Source organism: Cygnus olor, chromosome 19, assembly GCF_009769625.2.
Source record: "Cygnus olor isolate bCygOlo1 chromosome 19, bCygOlo1.pri.v2, whole genome shotgun sequence".
NCBI lineage: Eukaryota > Metazoa > Chordata > Aves > Anseriformes > Anatidae > Cygnus > Cygnus olor.
This window is the reverse complement of record NC_049187.1, coordinates 3,487,474-3,509,320: the sequence shown is the minus strand read 5'-3', so window position 1 is coordinate 3,509,320 and position 21,847 is coordinate 3,487,474. Positions and strand designations below refer to the sequence as shown.

Here is a 21,847-nt window from a genome sequence, read left to right as displayed (position 1 = left end):
CCCGAGAGTGTGCAATGCCCTTATTGCTGAATTCCTCCTGCAGTCGATAACAGGTACTGAGCAGCGTCTGCTTCGAGACCTGCAGAGGATGCCAGATTAGAAATCAAACTGTAAAAATACCCTGCAATGGTGCTCGCGTTTCTGTGCTGGTGTGGTGCTGCTGACTGGTCCTCTTTGGCTTTAAATATGATGCTGTCAGTACTGTGAATATTTCTTAATCAGCACTGAAGAGTGGCTGCCAGGAAAGTAGAAGTGGCTGTCTATCAGTCTTGCTTCTGCAGAAAGAGCGATTGTTTAAGGGGGGGGGGGCTGTGTGACTTTTCCATTTTTCAAATGTGTATCTGTTTGCCAAGACTGTGTCATTCTTTGTAAGCATTTTGTTGTTCAAAACAAATCTTATACTGTGTTTTTTTCTGCTCCCTTAGTATGTTGCCATTCAGCAGCCTCATACTAACAAGTAACAAAGCCACATGTAAGATCCATCTCGCAATAACAAGCAAGTGCATACATCCTACTTCTAAGAAACAAGCAACTCTGTGGAAACGGGCAACGTGTTAGCGAGCTCTGCAAACAGGCCTGGGGTGGTCAGTCTGCAGAAGGAGCCCTACAATAACAAGCAATTGCACTCTGGCTTTTGCTCACAAACAATCCTCCAAGAGTAAACAAGTGCAGGCAGGCTGATATTGCTGAGCAGCACCGCAGCGCCAAATGTGGTCCTCAGGAACAGCCTCTGTAGAACTAAGGCAGAAATGCAGGCATGCAGAGAAATGGGTCTTGAGATAGCTAAGGATGAGAAAACGTTTTAAATCGTGAAGAACATGCTTAAAATGCTCTAAAGCACTTTGAGAATACCAGGGCAATTACGAGGAACAGGGATAGCTAACAAACAGGCAGCTTATGTATTCTGTATATTGCTGTGCACTGCACTCAAACATATCTTTCATGGCATTCCTGATGAGAAGCCAACACAAATGCCACTCTGATTAATCAGGAAACTACCCAGCAACAACATGAAAAGTTTGCACAACATCAGCAAGCACACAACCTACTCTGAAAGATATCTGGGTGAGGAAAGGTGCTCCTTTCATCAATACAAAAAACCCTAAGGCTCAGTGCTTGCACAGATAATGAAGCCAAACATGTTTACACACCAGTGATCATTACACATGGTGATTAGGGGAGATCTTAGGTTAATTTTCATCTCAAGCACTCCGCTAGCTAACAGAGTGATGACCTGCTGCCCCACCTAACCTCTCCAGAGTGACAAGTCAGGTGCTCTTTCACAAGCTACGAGCCTGTCTTGTTCCTGTGGAAAACAAAGACTCTCAACATATGTGATTAGAAAGGTCAATGAACCCCTTACACTCAAACGGGTGTAATACGACCAGCTGAGCTAAAGCACAAATTCCTCTTGCTGGAAGTAAATAGCACACTGTTATCTCCCCAGGGGCCAGCCAATAACAGGAGGTATGTTCCCATTCACTCCGCCAGTGTGCGATATGCTAGTGCTCTGCCTATAAATACAACAGCTTGGTTTTTGTTTTGGGTTTGTTTTTTTTTTTCTCTAACAAGGCTGTGACAACTTCATCTCATCTGGGTACAACAAACATGCTTGAGTTGTGGCTACACAGCAGGGCTTTCTGTTGGGTGTGCACGTGGTGGTGTTTTCTCCACCACATGACCGTATGTTGTACGGTCCTACTGCACAGCGTGGCTGCATCTCTACCAGTGCTTTAGGAGAAAATCAGGGCAGGAGATCACCCTGACAGCATGGGGACAGAGGACTAGGGGACATGCGTGTTGAACTGCACCTGAACTGGAGACAGTGGGCTTTGAACAGTACTACAGCCCAGGGAGCTCAAATGAGAAAGAAGCTATGAAGGCACTGGTAGGGGTGCAGAGGAAAGTTCCTTTTACAGTGTAAAATAATAAATACGACCATGACAAAAAGGCAACACTGGGCTCGGGATTCTGTCTTGGTACTATGCCAGCTAATCACGCTTTGTACGTTTAAAACTGACCTGGTCATTAATTTGTTACAGACTTGTGCAATGTGAACAAGACTAAGTCTCTTGGATAAAGATGTTTTCTCTCGCAAGCCAACTGGAAATGCTTAGCATTTACTATTCACAGAGAAATCTGCTTGTCATATCTTTGACATTGCATTCCTCTCTGTATTGCCCACTCAAGACACCTCCCAGATAATTAGACTGCAAGAACAACTTGGCTGCATCAAACCCAAAGTCCATCTGATTCACTGCTCTGTCTAGCAAGGGACAATGGTGGATGCTGAAGGAGGAATATACAAAGTAGCTCTTGTATATGATGATCCTTTTCTTGCTGTATCCTCTAAAAAAACAACAAGCAATGCGGGCTTTCCTGAGTCAGAGGGTTGCATCTGGACTGTTGCATCTGCATCGTGTACAGCTCTGTTTTCCAGGCATTTATCTAATGTCTTTTTGAACTCATTTGGATCTAATTCTCTCAGGGAGACAAAAGGTAAAGTTATGGTAACTGGAGCTATTTATGTTACAAAGGAGACATATAAGAAAGGGGTTAAAGCTAATGAATGGCTTTGGGAATGGACGGGACCTTTCTCAGAATAGAACAATAGGGTGCTTTTATGAATCCGGGAGGCAGAAAACACAAAACTATTAAAAAAGAAAGAACACTCTTTTGTATTATTCTGCATTAGCCTTCAGAACTCATTGCCACAAGATAGCACCCTGTGCTGGCTATAGAGAGCCTGTCTAGTCTTTTAGGTGATGCTAGTTAGCCAGCGGTGACTCCTGCACAGCTTATTGAATCAAGCAGACCACGACTTCAGGCAGTTTTCAGATGGGTGACTAGAACTGAATTTCAACTCTATCACCACTAAACAGGCTCAGAAAGAGGGAAATTGCTATCGGGAGCTTCCCTTGGTGAAGTGGCAGGATAACAGACAGGGGTAACATCACATATGAATGCTGACCATCTAGTTACACTCATGACTGTCCTTGCTAGCCTCCACCTTCAAGGAGAGGTAACGGCATCTGCTTCCCTTACCTGCGTTGCTGCTGGCTGACCGATGACCACCCATCCTGGACACTGCTGGTCACTGTGATGTGAGACGGAGACGTTGGAAGCCCACTGATCAAGGAAGCCTTTGGGAGTGTAAATGCCACAGTCTTTGATGCTGGTCATTTGCTCAAATTCCTCACATACTCCATCACCATCGTGGAAATAGCACCTGCTGGGTTCATCTGCCAGGAGAAACCAAAGAGAAATCAAAAAATGGCTACATGTCCGTGGCCTAGTTGCTAGGATCTAATAACACCAGTGGTGTTGCATCTGCTGGTCCAGATCACTGGGGAGTGAAAGCATCGGTCAATTCTGGCCAACAGCAGGGCGCTTTTAAGAAAGTCAATTTTTAGTCAGTTTTGTTATTGGGCAAAACCGTCAAAATATTTCTGAATGTGAAGGTTTTTCCGCTTATTTTTGTCTATCTCCATTTAAAAGGATGGAGACAGAAGAAAGCAGAGATTGAAAATATATGGAACGACAATGTGGGTGTTGGCATAACTCCACTGCCTTGGATGGAAGATAGCCAACAGAGGGTCTGGTCTACAATGTTTCCCTTTTTGTTCTTAAAAGATATCTGCAAAACAACAACAAAAGCATCTGTGAATTTAGGGACGGCAAAAACTGCCAAGTTCACAGCCACAGGACCAAGGGCCAACCAGATCTGTTTATCCAAGGCGCAGATACAGTCCACATAGTGTGAGGGTAAGCTTGCCACATCCACACACGGCTTCAACCAGCATAACTCAGATTTGACCTGAAAGGATCAAAAGCAGCAGGAGACTTTATTATCCTTGTCCATTTATTCTGTGGCTTCTCTAATGAGACTGCCAACAAAGATGCCAAATTTTTGAGGTTGTTTCTGTAACACTGGCCCATTAAAAACTGAACCAGGATCCATCTACTCTTTTCAAACAGACTGCATAGCAATAATGACTTTCAGTCATTAGAGTACTCTGTGAAATGGAAACCTTTGACCTGTTGGTATCCTATTTTGTATTGTATTATCATTGCCAGTCCCCAGAGGTATCCAGTTCTGACAGCCTGTTGTATTTTTGTCTGGCAAATAAGCCTGCTGAAAAAACGGTAGGAAATTAGCCAGAGCTGCGAGCTGGGCTGATGGAAACAACCCCTAAGGAGAGTCCTGCCGGTAGCATTGGACTATCTCGAGCTAGGTGTCAGAAAATCCAACGGCTGCTCAATTTTGAGCTACTTCCAAACTACTAAATCCCCTGTTTATTTTTCCTCCTAGTTTACACACTGAAATACCATCATGAGCCAGAAAAAAAATCAGTTTATTGCAATTGAATTATTTAATGACTTTCGCTTTTCCCCCCTCCCTCCCTCCCAATCCCCCATGCAAAATTCTAGGTGCTTACAAGAGCGTGAACTTGAAAGAACGGAGAAACCTATCAGGAAAGAAGGTCATTCTGCTTTTGTTTCATCACAACCTCTGCAGCCAACTTGTGTACGTGGATAACCGTGGGGAGCTGTGTGTTTGCCGGGCCAGCACTCCAAGCTGGCAAAAATGAGCCAGCGTGAGGCTGGAAGCCGTTCAGCCGTGCGAGCACAGCACTGTGTCTGAGCTAATATTCCAGGGGTGGCCAAACTGCTTGACCCTACAAGTCGCATCTTAAAATCTTCATATGGCCGGGAGCCACCAAACATATACCACACACCTCAAAGAGCTCGGAGGAGCAGTGGTCGGGGGAGCGCTTCACAGCCGAGGCTGACAATGGCTCCCCAGGGTGCCCCATTACTCCACGGTGGGAGAGGGCTGGGATGGATATGAAGATGGGCTCTAATGCAACCCAGCAGGGCCGGCCCCAGCAGCCCCGCTGCCCAGCCTCCTCCTGTTGCCAGCAGGGCCCTGCTGCCCATCGTCCGACACTGGCCGTGCTGGGAACACGACACTTGAACTGCTTGTGAACCATGTGTGCCCTTAGAGCCCCAGTTCGGGCATCCTAGCAGCACACCTTATTGCTCCACGGGGTTTGTTACTGCTGGCCCAGTGCCACACCAATGTGGGGTGGGAGAGACACGGCCTGTGCTGGTCAGCCCAAGGAAGGTGCAGAGCTCCATATAACGGAGGTTAGCTCTTGGTTCCCTCACCTTATCCTTAAGCATCTCTTGCTCTGCGTGTCTCTGCAGAGAGCTGTCGAAGCGTAGGGCAGCTCTCTGCCATGCTCAGGAACAGCGGGATGAAGCGAAGCAGCTCTCCCACCTCGCAGCGCCGTATCCCACTTGAGCGAGAGCCTCAGCGGAAATCTCTGAGAAACGCTCGGCTTTGGGAAGACTGCTGTCAGCAATCAAAAATCCTCAAAAACAAATCCCAAACATGAAAATATCTATTTTTGGAAAAAGAGTGTCTTTGTCATTTAATGAAAAGAGGCTTATTTCTGTAAAAAGGGAAAAAAAAAAAAAAAAAAGGAAAAGCAAAAGACCTACCATATTAAAAAGACCCAGCCTTCAGCCCATGAACAGATGCACAGTCAGATATACACTTCCAGTGACACACACTGGCACCCAAATACATCCTGCTACACACCCACACCGACAGAAACACTGACACACAAACACATGTACGCTCTCTTTACACATCCCTGATGCAGCCACCCCACTGATGCAAACACACACCCAGAAACTCACAGCCTAATTTTAGGCACACATATTCAGACAGTGTTTCCCTTGCCTCCCTGAAGCACGGACTTATTTTCACGATAGGCACTGAAGTAAGCACAACATTTATATAGCCAACATACTCCTGTACTGGCTCCAAATGTTCCCTCCTAATGCGATGATAAACGTAATGGGCTTCTGATAAGATCATGTGTTTGGGATAAAAGAATACTCAAGACCTACTCCAATCAGATGACTTAATTCATGCGCACATGGATGGGAAGGCAGCCCTTGAATAGCTGTGATCCAGGCCAGTGTGTGATCCTAACAGAGGCTAATTTGTTCCTGATTATGCTTAAGACCCCAATAAATCTGTCTGCTCGGAGCCTGCAAAACCCGAGGGAGGAACCGAATGGAGAGACTGAGATGTCTGAATTAAATGGAGACTGCCTAAAAATGCTTAACAAAGCCTTACTGACCTGCATGGCCGCTCACCCTGCCGCCAGGTCTGCTGGCTCCATGGCCCCATGCCTGAAAACTGAGAGCAGATGCTCACCTCTGTGTGCTGTGAAAGATGGTGGGGGAAAGGGGCTACACAACCACTATTTTGTTTGATGGAAGATCTGCGAGTCCTAGGATTGACACGCCATCCTGCAGTGGGCAACGCCGTGCTTGGACGGGACTGCTGGTGAGAAGGGGAGACACAGGGGGGACATGTCTCCTGCCCGGGGTTTCGTGCTCAGGGTCATGTCAAAGACAGTAACTTTTCCAAATCCTTCCCAGGCACTGACGAGGGGACTGAAGAGTCCACAGCCCACAGCAGCCAGCTCTTCCTTCCACAGGTACTGAGCACCAGTTCCGACTCCCAATTCTTAACGTGGTCCATGATGCTCAGTAGGTTAGAGTCGGGCTTCACATTTTCGTAAGCAAAGTGAGAACCACCCAGATTGTCTCTTCCAACGATTGCCCTCACAAAATAAAAACTAGCAGGCTTCTTCCCTTTCCACCAGCAGTGTGAAAGCCCAGTTAAATCCAGAGAGTCCTACAGGCTGAGAGCTGGGGAGGGCAGTGTCAGGAGAGATGTATCTCCAGTAAGCAGCAGCAAACATCTTTATTTCCATAGGGGTGCAGGAGGCCTTTTCTGATCTGTTCTTGCCTACTGTTACATGAAATGCATCCAGGGCCTTGGTAATACAATTTATTTTTTGTCTCCACAGAGATCTATAGGATACAAAGACCTAATGAAGACCATGGTGATGTGTTGGTCACCCATGCCACGGACTATGTTCATCAACACTATGGACTTGTCACTTTAAAATCAAATCTGAACTGAGTAACGTATGGAGGAAGAGAACATGAAGTAAATCTGATTTGTCCTCAAGGAGAAATGACTTCAAAAAATTAAAAAACAGTTGCCTGGAAATCCAGCTTAAACCTAGAACAGAAAAATGTCTGCAGGCATAGTACCTGGCAGCAGGAGACAGCGTCCCTGGGGACTGACAACAGATGCTGAAGGATCCTGAGCTGAACTCAGGGAACGTGTATTCATTCGGGCAATCAGAGCTCCTTTCCCCTGACAAAACCATCACCGAAGGCACCAAAACATCAGAGCCAAACCAATGTCCCTTTCTTGCCCTTGTCTTGGGCTAGTGGGAGAAAGAAATCTCAGGTTTAGCAGAGAAATCTGTCACACCCAAGAATCCCTGGACACTACATGGCAGCCATCAACCCGGAGAAGGGGGATTTGTGGGAAAACATTAGCACAACCTGGCTTGTTTCCTAAAGCTTGCCAATTGTAATTGGTTTTCAAGATCTAGAACAATCGTGGAGCTATTGTGCATTGCACAGAAAATGATGTGAGCCCTGTTTGTCCTTGCCTCTTAAGGTGATCAAGCACAGTGCAAAACGCAGCCTTTTGCATTGAAATACAACCCCCCCGGGGCTCAGAGATAAAAGAAGCACCAGGTAAGGAAAAGGACTGGGAGAGAGGCCGGGGAGCACCCATCAGACCCTGCCTGGGCCAGCAGGTAACTCCCCATCACCTGGCCAAAGTGAGGCCAGAAAAACTCCAGCGACACAAATCAAGTCTGAAACACATCAGGAAGCAGACATACAGGATATACACTTATCTGCGATAGGCAGCCTTCCACCTCATTAAAAAAAAAAAAAAAAAAAAAGAGAGAGAGAGAGAGAAAGAGATCCACTTCATAGCACAGGGCACATCCTCCGATGAGGCTTTTAATGTCCAAGCTGCATGGTCAAAGTGCTGGGGACAGACACTCGGGGCGGCTTCCTGTTTTCAGCTAGGATGCAGTGATTGGCATCAGCATAGTCTTCTTTTGTGCAATAACTACTTTTTTTTTTTTAAGGGCCAGACAAAAAAAAAAAAAGAAAAAAGTATTTTTAAGCTCAGCTGTTTACTTAGGGATGCTTCCAACTATAACAAGCCTCATGCCACATAACTATTCGTCCGAGGGAAAAAGAAAAAAAAAAAGAAAAAAAGTGGGGGACACAAAAATGCAGAAGCATTGTCTCAGAGTAACAAATTCTTGGAACAGAATGAGCTTCACATTTTAACCCCTGAAAGGTCTGTTCAGACCTCGCGGGGAGGCAGAGGCATGCAGGCGCTTTTGGCTGCGGCGAGGGCCAGATCACAGGCTCGCCGAAGTCAGCAGCTTCTGTAGATGTGGGATTTTACCTGTCACCTAATCAGCATCTCCAGCGCTGGTGTTTGTGTCCACAGATGAGAAGAAATGCATCCAGAGGTTTCTATCTCAAAATCAGGAATAACTCCAGCGCAGATCACAGTGGCTGATGGATCACAGAACCTGCACCATTTGTTTCTGTGAGCGTTTCACCTTTGGCTTCAGTGGGAACAGGGTGAATAACGTGGCCTGCTTCCAGGGTATCCGCTGATCTCTTCTCTAATACTGAAGAAGCCAGAGACAGAGATACTTCCTGCTGCGTTAAAACATTCGAGAGCTATTTTCCTTCCTGGATATCCTGATTTGCAAAGAGGAAAACCACCGCACAGAGCTCGGGCAGACCTTTGCGAATAAAGTTGCATATCAATAAATTGTGATGTTTTTCTTCAATGAAATAAAGCAGACACCTTGGAAATGAAGTAAACGTGGGTGTTGCAATCTACTGCGGAACATCCAGGGGCCTTGCAGGAGGCTGTTTTCTGTACAATATGACAATCATGTCTGAGCATCTCCTGAACCTAGCAGGGCCGATATAACGCGCTTGTGGAGCTCGGCTCCCTGGTAATTCAGCTGCTTTGTGGAAATACATTCCTGGGCTTGTCCTTTGTCTGGCGTGACTCGGCTCATCGGTATGATATAGCGGTCGGAGCACAATAATTATGCAATTGATCTGCTTGCTGCAGACAGATACAATTACAACTCCTTCACAGAGCCCGGCTCTGAAACTTGATATTTCACCTCCAAGAACACAAGCCTCTGTCACTTAAGAGAAAGGATATTTTGCATTGCTGGCAGATGTAGGAAGACCTTATCTGCTCTGTGGATAGCCAACGGGAGCCAACACGGCCTTCCCCCCACACCAGGCATGTTAGAAAAGCACTACAATGCGCCTCCTCTTCCACCTACCCTTGTTTCCCTCTCTGGGTGTTCGGATAAATCAGAAAAGCAGTGCTGATAATACTTCAGTATTTCTTCAGACTTACACAGACTTATTAGCTATGCTTGGAGACCGTTCAACTGAAAATCTTGAGATTTCTGTCGCACAAGGCAGCAACCGCTACAACCACAAAAAGGCTGGCTGGCGTGGCCCTTCGCGACACCTGGCCTACCTGCTTCAGAGGCTGGGAAGGAGCCCAGGAGAGAAAAAAAAAAATAAAAAGAAAGAAACAACATTGGTGCCACTCACTAAGGAAAACAAACAGCTTGTTTGTGTGTGTGGTTGGATGTTATTGCAAAGGCAGGTCTTGTGCTCAGCATCATCCTCTGAGCACAGCAAGCCGCTGTTGAGTCACGGAGGATGCTCTAAGGAGGGAAGCACGACCAGCCATGGAAGCCTCTTTGATCCGCAAAGAGAATAATGCAAGAGGGGTGCAACAAGCAGAGGAGCAATTCTCTGCTGGGCTCTCACTCTAGCTGTGTCCTAAACACCAAAGCTGGATTGAGCTGGGCTGGAGTCACTGGCCGAGAGAAAAATGTAGGCAAATGCCATCCCAGCCCACATTCTCCCCCACAAAAAAGCATTTTGCTGCCTGAGATGCCTGTGCTCTCTTCTCTGTGGTTCAGCTGGCCCTGCTAAGACGGCACTATTAATGATGACAGCCTGAAAATCACTTTAAGAGACTTTATGACGATGCTGTTATTACTAACTTGCCAAATGAGTGCTTAGACATTTTGGATCATGTAGCCACACTCCCATGAGCTGCGGAAACAGTCAGCTTCAAAGTATTTGCCTTAAGCTGAAGGATTCACACAAATATTATCTGAATAGCTCCAGTCACTAAATTAATTGCTATCCGTTATGAAATCCTGCTACGGATCCTCAGCTTCTTTATCGACAGCACTCCTTCACAAGCTACTTGCTCAATGCTCTACCCTTATTGATGTCCTGTGAGATGCTGAGCTTCCCTCGCCAGGCGGCTCGGTTTCTCCCGTGCTGCTGTTCTGCTGGGAGTCCTCTGTGGGGCCAGCCAGGGCCTATTTGGTGTTTGTGGGAGAAATCACCATTCACTGCTGCGTGGGGCTGCAGTTTCAGTAGTCAAAGCCGTGTTCCCGTTCAGGGGTATGAGGAGGGGAGGGGGCCAGGCTGGGAGCGAGGCGCGCTCTCAAAGCATGCCCACAATGAATATGGATGGTCATCCATCAATTTATTTTAAGCACATTACTTCTCTGTCAGAAAGGGAAAAAAAGGAAAAAGAAAGAAAGGAAAGAAAAGACATATAAAATTAGGTTTGTGTCACTCATTTAACACTGCAATTTCCCCAGAGGATTATGCACCAAACAGAGATAGCAAGCTCATGAATATTAATCATTTCCCTGAATGCAATGCTGCCCTCCAAACAATAAGATTAGGGGAAAGTGCTATGCTTAATTTATGGATAATGGGAGAGGTAAAGGATAGAGCTCCCACAAAGGTAAGGCTCACAGCTGGAGGGAGAGGCCTCTGAGGAGGAGAATGACAGATCCAGATTTGTAAGGTAGCAGAAAAACATTTGGGGCCAAGCAGAAGCAAAAGAAAAGGTGCTAACAGAGCGTTGTCAAATTAAAATCATACTTCTCTCTGAACAACCACTGGTGACTAATGCTGCAAGCATGCCAGAAATCGGTGGTAAATTCAAGAGTTATATATGTTTATTTTCTGTTTTCCTCTGCCCTGTGCCTTTATTTTGTATTTCACATCCCAGAGGCCCCCGTCCAACAACCCACGGAAGCATGTGCCTCGCTGGAAAGCTCACGTTCCTCAGCGTGACCACTCACACGTCGAAGGCAGCGGCAGTGCTGCCCTGCCTGGCTGCACAAAGCCTTTCGCGAGGAGTCCCTCATAAGCAAAGGAGATAAAGTATGGCAATAACAACACCAATAAGATGTGACTGAAAACCCCATAAATTACCAGGCAAACTTAAGGCAAGATAGAAGTTCTGCAGCTACTTTCCAGCCGGGTTTCAATGCGTCTATCAGTCTTTACTCATCTCTTTTCATATTAATCTCCCCCCCCCCCCCCTTCTTTTACATTGATCTCTGCATCTTTTCTATTATATCCTTCTCTTTCTTCAGCACTGGAGAGCTAAATCAATGCATAATGCACATCACACTCAACAAAAGGAATGCAAATGAAAGCAGCGCTCTTTTTCAATGTACGCACATATATCTGGGTGCATGTGTACGGTGTTTGCGTGGGGGAGAGTGCATACCAAGGACAAGGTGCTCAGCTGCTTGTTAGACACCCATTTCTCAACAGTCCGCCGGGAACGGATCAAGTGCTAAAAAGCTCTGGGTTCACACAACTGCAAATCATAACTCTTGTGACCAGGGCCCGTTTTACACGGGATTTATCGGCTTGAACTTGGCCGGGATCCTCACTAATCACAAAAATCAGGTGTCCCGGGAGTGAACAAGAACAAGGTGAAAGGAAAGCAGCCAAGAGGTAGGAGATGGGCGCATCCGTCACAGCGGACAAGACTCTGACTCGCTCCTCTCCTACGAATCAAAAGGCAAAGTGAAACTTCCCCTGTGGGACCCAATTCTGGGCAGAGGAGATAAAATATGCAAAATCTGCTAAGCAAGGGGGAAAAAAGTAGAGATGATAAATTTCAGGATGGGAAGGGCGAGTGTACCACAGGACTTTTAAAAAAAAAAAAAGGAGCCCTGCCAGATGCTTTCATTAATTAATTAATTAATCTCACTGTCGCTCTTCAGCATGTTGCAGGAAGAAAACACTATTAATCTTATCTGTTTTCTTTTACTCGGCTTTGTGTTCAGAGAAGGCCAGGACAGCCTGACAGTAAAGACCACACAGTTTTCTTCCCTGCCTCCCTCCTTCCTTCCCCCGCGCCCCTCCTCTTGTGGCAGAGCAGATTGATCCCCTGTTATCTGATTAGAGAGGAAAGGAGGAGGGAAAACAAAACCAAGGGAAAAAAAAAAAAGTCTAATTTTATTACAGGCACTAGTGCAAAGTGTCTTGAGAGCCTTCTGCCATTTATTCAATGGAAAGTTGGACCAATAAAAAAAAGCACATAAACCTCATGATCCTAAAAGGCAGACAGAGCAAGACAGACAGAAGGACACCTGCAAACGGGCAGCCTCCATCCTTGGAGTTAGCCAGCGCATCTGGCCATGAGCCTGAGCAATATACTCCAACTTTGAAGCTGGATCTAGCTTTGAAGTTGGCCCTGCTTGGACCGGAGACCTCCAGAGACTCCTTCCAGCTGAAATTATTCTCTGATTCATTGCTCTAAATGTAAAGCTTTATGGTGATTGCTTGTTCTGTTGTATTTCTCTTCTATCAAAGGAGGTGACATGAGCGGTCTCCGCTGTGGATGGAAGAAGCCCACTCAGGCTTTGCTATCAAACCTCCTGCTACGGGACACTGGTGACGCCCCTTCGATCCTGCCTTTGCAACCCAAATGTTTAGCGATTATTTTCTGCCATGTGGGACCCCATCCTGCAGACAATTTGTGACAAGCATTGCATTCGCTATTGTGGTTAGATTTGCTGAAGTCCAAAGAATGCCTTGTGGTAGTTCAGAAACAAGCCTGGAAGGAAACATTTGCAAGATCAAACCCTGAGGCCCCAATTCAGCAAAGCCTCTGAACATGTGTTTGAGGCTCGCTGAATTCTTTGGTGAAGAGGAGTGATTTCTTGGGCTCTAAAAGGCTACATAGTACAACTAGAACATCACTGCAAAAATAACACTGCCTGAAATAATTACTTGTTGTCCTGCAGGATTATAACATATGTCAGCCTCATAAACATGGAAATATATTACACTTATTTTTCTCTCCTCCTCAAACAGGGGCCCAAGCATTCTGTATTTTCCAAGAAAACATCCTACCAGTCTCAATGAAGGCTTTTGTTTGGCTAAAGACAGAGGACCCAGACTAATATTATTAGATTATGGAGGATGATGAATTTTTGTTCTTTTTTATTATTATGTAATATGTCCTGTCACTCATTTCCCCAATACTTTCATGCTTTCTCACGAGTCTTTAATGCTTGTTATGTTAAAACAGAATAAAAATCTGCGCTCTTCGTTTGCCTGAAAGATTAGGCAGCAGTTTCTATTTTTTATTGGCCTAATTCATGATGGTCCAGCACCCATAGAAGCCAACAGGGCCTGTTTCACAGGTATTTCCTTCCCTGACTGCACCTTTCCTAGGGATTTGGTGAAGGCAGCGCCTCCAAAAACAACAGCAGCCGGCCTCCTCCCACAGACCTGCTGGCACACGGAGGCCATCACCACCACAACAGTCGCACTACCACAATTGTACAGTCATACAACTAAATATTTTTGAAGACTGGGCCCATGCACCTTGCCATTGATTTAGTTATTTTGATTCACCCACATAAATCCTCACTTTTGGGATTTCACACACAACCAATTGGATTTCATTCACTTTTGTAATCCAGGACCTGTGCAAAACCACAGCCTCCTGAAGCTCATAAAACCCAAACAATTTGTTACCCCTGGAATTCCCCTTTCCTTTTCAACAGAAGCAAATCTGAAAAATTTTTCCCTCTGTGATGGCATAGAATTATCTGAGTTTATACTGTAATTACTCATTTTTTTAATCACGTTGCTGTCAGACAGGTTTTTTCCATACTCACAACCAGCTTTGCTGCTGGTACTGGAGATGAACACGCACACGGGCTCCTGCACTCACCTGTCACGACACCGCCGCGTGCTCCAAAGGCCAGGACTCCAGTGTGGGGACGTGCTGGGAGCACGATGCAGCTCCTGCCCAGCCCACCCAGCCTGGTTTCCCTGAGAACCAGTGAGCGCAGGGGAGGACCCGGCTCATGTTCTAACGTAAAGCTGGGATGTGGCCAAAGCACCGACCTGGACCAGGCAACTCAGACCTGCTGCTGAGCAGGGTGAGACAGATGCAGCTGTACAACTACAACTCAAATCCTTGCCGCAACCAGCCTTGGACTACGCCCGGCTTTTGGAGAATCCAAAACATTTGCTTAAGTGTTTATTTCACTTTCAAAATATTATGACTAATTTCTTTCAGTGTTTGAGGTCTAATTCAGCAAGTTACTTGAAACACAAACGTGACTTCAAGACCACCAGTAGTCATAATTAGCCTTGACCATAAATATTCTCAAATTTCAATAGAGTGATTTACATATGGAAGTAAGTACATCACCAAATCAGGCCTCAAGTCTCACTGCGTGGGCTGCTGAAGTAAAAATGCAGTAGTAAAGATGAGACAAACAGTCCCCAGCTTACCACCCGAGGGAAATATGTTGCCTGTGAGGTCCTTTATATGTTGCTCCAGCCACAAGAGATAATCATCAGATTGCCAAAAAGAGCAAATTTCAGTCTTGCCAACATTATATTATCTGCTTAGGACCAATGCCCTGAGCTGCAGGCATGGGATCGCTAGATGGGACAGACAGAGTATTTGCTTGGTTGATCTAGATAAGGAACCTGTTAAACCTCTTGAGAAAAGGCCAACCCTTTATAAACATTAACTTTGGTTTTAGAAGGTCTGCATGCTTCATCCTTCTCCAGGCCTTGCTGAGTCCAGTTTGGGAAATGCAATCCCACAACTCAAGACTGCCCCACACAAGGTGCAGAGTAAATTGGTCTTTTCTCTTCTCTGCCCCCAGCATTCCTAGAGAGTTTAATAAATATGTAAAGCTCACAAGGGCAGCCCTGCTATCCCAGATAGCTCGAGCATCTTCCGGCCATTGTGCTTACAGGTTTTGCTAATCAGAGCAAACCAGGCTTGCAAATGAAATCTGATTAAGTAGTTTTCACCTCTCAAAAAGGGGATTAGCCAGACCTTTGATCCTGATATTGATTTGCAACTCAAAGGAGGTGTGACCTCAGCTGGACTTGCTTCTGGTCTCAGTCCCTTCCCCTTTCACTCCTCCTCCTGTTTACCAGAAAAAAATCAGTTCATGTCTTCTCACATAGCCAGATCTAAAGCCTATTGAAACTGGTGGAAAGCCACCCACTGACTTCAATGGGCTTTGGATCAGTCCCACAATGGCTGACTTAGCCTTAAGTCCGAGGCTGTTTCAAAGCCAGCAGAACCAATTTCCCATCAAAATGACCAGAAGCTGGGAAGATATGTTCGCCTTTCAAACCTACAAATTCCACCTTTTTTCCCTCTTCCATGACAACTCTTCAGCTGGAAATGCTGAAACTGCTGTTGACTTTTTCCTTGCATTTTGCATAGAGCTGTTGCCCACCGTGAGTGGAAAGGCTTGCGAGCCAGACTTACCAATGCAATTAAAGGATAACTCCTGCAGGCAGAATAGGGAGCAGCCATCACCGTTGATCTTATTCATGTCATCACATTCTTCCCCCAGGTCTCTGTAGGCAGGGCACAAACGAGCAAAAAGGAGTCAGATGGCAAATGGCATCATCCCAATGATTGCTGTAACCCCTCTGTGGAACCCCAAAGCCTTGAAATCCAGTCCAGCAGCATTATGTGCTGACCCTGAAAACTCCTCTCCCTTCTTCCTCCAGCCCTGACTTTCATCATTCCTGGTTCACAAGCTTGCCTGGCCACTTCCCTCCTGCACATGTGGATACCACTTGCTGTTCTCTGATGAGGATATGAGCAACTTCCTTCATAGATGGTGCGGCTGCAACTCAGCAGGTGGGGAGAAAGAGAACAGTAATCTCTGAAACCCTTTGTATTAAATCTGGAAAGGCCAGCCTGTGACCCCAGCACAGGAATAACAAGGTATGAAGCCCAGTGCTGGGCTATTCCAGGTGACAGCACTCAGAGGGGAGCAGTCAGCAGGGTGGTGTTGGGGATGGGGTCCTGCCTTGCTCCAGCCCGCACTGTTGCAGAGGCATGCGGGGAGAAGAGTGTGAACCAGATGAGAAAGGGGCTGCCACAGCTGCAAGTGGGGCCACAACCAACCAAGCTGTGACACAGTCTGGTTCCTGCTCGCTCCTGAGGCAGCTCAGCTATTGTTCGACGCTTGCTGCAAAGCCACAAGTGATGTTTTAGGAATGTGCAAACATAACAGTAGGAGAAAAGTTATGGAAAGCAAAATTAATCTGTCTTTCTCCACCTCTCTCTCCAAGACTGCCCTGGATTTATATGTCGTTTGATTGTTCTCTTTGATTTCCCTGCCTGTTGGGCCTCATCCTGCAAATACTTGCTGCCAGGTATATCATCTGACAGAGTTGTATTGTATGATTGCTGATCAGCATTATTTCAAGAAAATAATACTGGCTGGATTAAGCGCTTGCTTGTTGTTACTTCCATCATGTAAATAATTAAATTATCTAATGCCAGGAAGCTTGGAAGCAGGTGGCCTTAAGGTCCAACGTAGTAAAAGAATAAACCCTAACATAGTTGTGAATGATTGTTTTACATTTTCAGTGGTCTGGGGATTGGCAGCTGGTGAGAGGGAGGGGCTGACCGAGCACACGCAATTCCCAGCACTCTCTCTCTGAGGCCAAGTCTATCACCTCCAAATGCATCCCAGATCCTGTGATCGGTCGAACAAGAGGAGGTACCAGGAACCCGGCTTGCCAGATAGCAGGGGTTTTATCCTGTCCACCAGCTGCCAGGTATTGGGGCTTCATGTGTAACAACAGCACCAAAGAGAGTGTGAATTTTCCTAGCACTGCTCTATATAGGAAATGTCATATACACACATATATATATGCGATATGCATACATGAACAAACAGCATAAACAGCATATAGCGTACTTTCATATCGATCCTGCTGTCTGGACTCCATTATCTGTATCTCTCTCTGTATCTACTGGTGCCAGAATAGCAGGGCCTAAGTTCCAATTAAATGTCATCATCCTGGTAATCATCAAGCACATGAGTCATTATCTACAGATGAGAGCCGGCCTAAGCTAAGGAGACATCAGCGGTCATCACTTCCTTTCTAGTCTCAGATCCTGGCTGAGTAGATGTGCTCAGATTTATCTGTTTGCTCGCTCCAGACTTACATTTGGATAATCCCATCTCCGCAGTATCCACTTCCAGAGATATACACAAGCTCAGGAGAAGGCTCGCTCTCCTCTGCCCCAGAAACAATGACGACCTGGTATGTGTACGTGGTCCCATCACTCAGTTCCCTGCAACACAAGGGGAAACAAAGGCAGTAACAAAGGGCGGAGAAGGAGCTACTGAAATGGGGGCTGGCCACCAAAAAATCAAGTCTTGGTTCAGTCAGGCCCTCAGAACATTCCTACCTCATTTTGATGGGAATAGTTTTTGGTTGGGTGCCTCTTTGTTGTGAGCACCATCAGCACCCTGCATGTCCACACTTGATTTAGGCCCATCTCTGAGCACAAACAGGTGCAGCTCTTGGCTATTTGATGGTTGAAGTACTTGCTGATGACAACCCCGCAGGTCGGGTCACTGTTGCCTAGGCCCAGTCTCAGGCAGTGCTGAGCGGTGCCAGTGTATCCTGACAGGCAGCAGCGCCTCAGAAACCAGCCCCGGGCTTCGTGTGCTCGGCCTTGGGGCACTGCTGCTCCCGTCCCTCCATGGCAGGGATGGCGTTACCTGCAAGATGGTGCCACTCAAGGAACTCCAAATACTCTGCAAACACTGATTACTTCCTCACCAGCCCCGTGCTCAGTCCAGCCTCAACTGAGGCCAGTGGTAATTTACCTATTGATTTAAGACAGAATTGGGCCGGAGCTGTTTCAGTGATAGATAAACGTGTGATCCACTTTGTGAGGGTATTAGAACAGTAGAGTTTAAAAGGTTTCCTCATCTCCAGGACAGCGCAAAAATAGGATCTGAACCATGGTACCAGATCATGGTATCACCATCTAAACATTCACATAAAGAATTATCAAACTGCTACATATTTATGCAAAACCTTAATCGCTTAAATCCTGTGCATCTGTAAATGAGAAGTGATTTTATGTGTAATACAAAAATAATAAAAGCCTAATATGAATGTTTATCTTGAACAATGTCTTTGACTTTATCAGAACTCAAAATGTTCCACAAAGAACCTTATTACCATTAGCCTCATTGTGCTGATTTGTAAAGCCACGGAGCAGGGAAGGCAACACAATTTGCCTGAAGTCATCCATCAGGCTGCTGGCAGAGCCCACACCGCAGCCCGGCTCTCTCCTAACCCACGCCAGGCCTCTACTCACTGCGCTCGCGTTGCCCCAATTACCGAGAGCAATATAGATGTCTTTCTGTCACAGGAGCTTGGTCAGAAGTGTGTATTAATGAAGTGTGTGCTACGAAGAGATGTATCTACTACACAGAGCAACAAGCCGCTGAAGTAGGTATCAATGGATTGTAGTTACCGAAATACTCAAGTTCGTGAAATAACTACCTCCTTACAACATTCATTAAATTAACGAGCATGACTTAAGCTCCAGTACCACACACTACATTTTACAACAATGCTGTTTCTCAAGGATACTATGCCTGCAAACTATCATTGAATGAACTGCATGCTTACAACACAGGGATGTGATTCTTTGTTACCACACTTTAAATTGGGGATAAAATGCAGTGGAACAAAACCACCCCACAAGTGTTTTCTTATTGCTTCTTCACCTGATTCCTGTCAGCAGTAGCCTGTAGTGCCTATTAGCTAAACTTGAGAGAATTCAGGCAGCACAAACAATATCTTAGTTGCTCTACAGATCGGGGAGATATCTACCTAGATATTAGTAAAAGTGTTTTATTTAATTAAAATGAAAATTCTCAATCTTCTGCCCTAGTAACATCCTGTATAACATGGTCCTAAGAGCCAACCAGAAAAAGAAATGACATGAACTAACTTCAGCGGCCAAACACACACTGATGCATAATACTGAGGGCTACCTCTAGATTTCCCTCCTGGATAAAACCACTGATTAAGATGGGAAGCTGATATATACTGATAAAGTGAAAGTAGAGGCAAGCTTTGATTATTAAAGGGTGGTTATTTCTCAAGTTCTTTCTCAAAACGATAAAATATTTAAGATTAACAAGTATATTTTCAGAAATTTAGATTTTGCCACTGGATATCTGCTAACCACAAAACGTTCAATACTTAGAAAAGACTTCATACAAATGAACAGTTCAGGCAGCTATAACAGCTACAAAATAAACAAATCAACAGTGCTTTCTGATGTACTGCAATGACACACGCAAGTGCGAAATGCAGAAGTTTTCGAATTCTGACTTTGCGTATGATTTCCACCAACAGGTGATGGACAGGCATTCAGCTCACAGCAGAAAGTGTGTCTCTGCGAGCGTGTTTTAGTGTGTGGGAGTGTTTGTGTATGCTTGTGTATACATGTAAGCAAACCAAAAACAGGAAAAGTTCACATTTGTTTATGTACAGGGTGGGAAGTTGGCAGAACATAATGGAAGAAGACAGTACTAAATTAAGCACAGGGGAGAATATGGTGTTTATGAATTATTAGGTGATTGGAGATGAATGTGTATGTGGGTGAATAAGACAGAAAACTGGAAATGAATGCTATTAGGTGGGGAGAGCTCTGGCATATTTACTTATATGGACTGTGAACACACAACTCCATTTGCAGAGAGCATGCTACGCACGTCAGAGAAGAATGACTTCAAGCACTGTGGTCTAATCCTGTCACCTGCTCCCTGCTGGTGAGGGGAGATTCCAGCTGCAGCTTCATGCGAACGCAAAGCTCTTGGAGAAGTGCTGTGCCTTGGACAGGCTTGGGATCCTTACAGTTTAGTGACAGAAAATAATTAAGAAAAAAAAAAAAAGGCCATTTATTCTCCAAAAACATATAGTGAGCAAAATACCTGATGCCTTACTCATACATTTAGGTATGTGTACAGCCTGGCTTCCCTTCTAAAAAACTTGGGTACAAAATAGCCACTTACTGATTTGTGCTCACAATGCCCCATGAGCTCTGAATGTGATATCCTTGTCTTAGGCTGCAATACAGAGAAAGATGACGACGAATGCCTAGGGACGTACAGGCACTGCAAAGCAAAGGCAGGAACAGGAGCCAGTACCCCGTGCAGCCACAGCACCAACCTTCACTGTCCTCATTCCTGCTCCCCTTCTGGACAGCCCAGCCAAGAGCAACCTCACATCTCACAACCTGCAGGCTGTCGCAGCCGAGGAAGGACCAACAAACTGACCTGCTGTGCTCAGAGAACAGCCAGCAGAGATGAGAAGGGGGAGCACAGGTGCTCCAGGGGCACCCTCCAGCATCACCACGCAGTCCCAGCTGGAGGTTTGCCTGGACTGGAGCAAGAAAGCCATGTCAGAAACTCAAACTGAAGCCACTGAGCTTTCAGCTCGCCCTGGCCCAGTGCAACCAGCAGCAAAACCCTGACGGCAACTGACTGTCTGACCTGTTAAATGTATGGCATCTGCAGCTACTCAGATTGTTAGCATTCCTTCACAGTACCCACATTTCAGAAAGATATACCTGCTAAAGGGAAGGTAGGTGCAATACTTAGGGCAGTAACCCAGTACCAGAGTGAGGAAGGAAGGAAGAAATGCAGGAAGAAAGGAAAAAAAAGAGAATTTATTCTCTCCTATGTAGTTATGGAGCACCAAGGTCGATATTACAGACCCTATCTGGAGATGTCAGCAAGACAAGTGCTGCTCCGAGCAGTGATAAAAGCAAGATTTTGACCATTAATTTTCGCTCCCGCCTGCCCTCGCAGCTGATGGCACTAAGAGTGATAACACGCTCTTTCCACTCTGCTGTCAGCCAGGTCCAACACGCACTGGCTTCGCGCGATGCTGCTTAAAGAAGTGAGACAGAAGAACATCTTTAACATTAAGGATGTGAACAAACACTCTTTTAAATTTATATCTATGGTCTTTTAATGACCTTTTTGAGAACTGAGTAAGCCGCATTGATCGCTGCAGCTTCCGCCCGTGGGGAGGCAGTCTTATTAAAAAGCAATGACTCAAGCCCTCTGCTTAGAGGGGGAATTAGAGCGTGCCGTGTGAAATACCATGAGGGCTACTCTCCTGTCTGCTGTGGCAAGTGACAGATCCAGGGTCGGAAATATAAAACCCTCTAATTCTTTTCCTGTTTTCACTGTGGAGGCTGGGCAGTTGAGTTAAACTTGCTGTGTCCCATGGGCGAGGGACATTTGCTTTCAGACTGTGTATTCCTGTAAACCAGGAACCTCTGGGTTTTCTCCTAAGACTGAGGTGGGTTTAAAGGATGATTGAATTTACAGGTGCAATATAGATGCCCAGCTGAACTTTGAGTGCCAGCACACCTGCAAGGGCAGCACTGCCCCAGCCACACCAGCTCTGTACCCACGGTAGGGCTGCAGCACCCGAGGACACAGCACAGCTCTTGAGATGCAGAGAAAGCACTGGGGGAAAGCAAGTGGCCTGCTCCCTTCTTCCTACCATAGTGACATATATGTTTTTCCTACTACAAGTAACAGCAGGAAGTTTTTTTTTAACAGAACAGACTCCCACTTCCAACAAAATTGAAAATATCCTTAGGGCTGATCCCAGTTTCTGCCCTATGAAAACACAAATGGCCATAAAG

At 45.8% G+C, this 21,847-nt stretch overlaps 1 protein-coding gene across 3 annotated transcripts in view; it reads right to left on the bottom strand.

Annotated features, from left to right (window-relative positions):
- PAPPA (pappalysin 1) overlaps nucleotides 1-21,847 on the bottom strand; it is a 235,384-nt gene that overhangs the window by 75,720 nt on the left and 137,817 nt on the right. For all 3 annotated transcript variants that reach the window (XM_040531640.1, XM_040531638.1, XM_040531639.1), the window contains exons 8-10: nucleotides 17,318-17,446; nucleotides 15,614-15,705; nucleotides 3,046-3,242 (exon numbers count right to left, since the gene is read on the bottom strand). In XM_040531640.1, coding sequence (XP_040387574.1) covers nucleotides 3,046-3,242; nucleotides 15,614-15,705; nucleotides 17,318-17,446 — 418 coding nt within the window. The remainder of the gene's footprint in view (nucleotides 1-3,045; nucleotides 3,243-15,613; nucleotides 15,706-17,317; nucleotides 17,447-21,847) is intronic.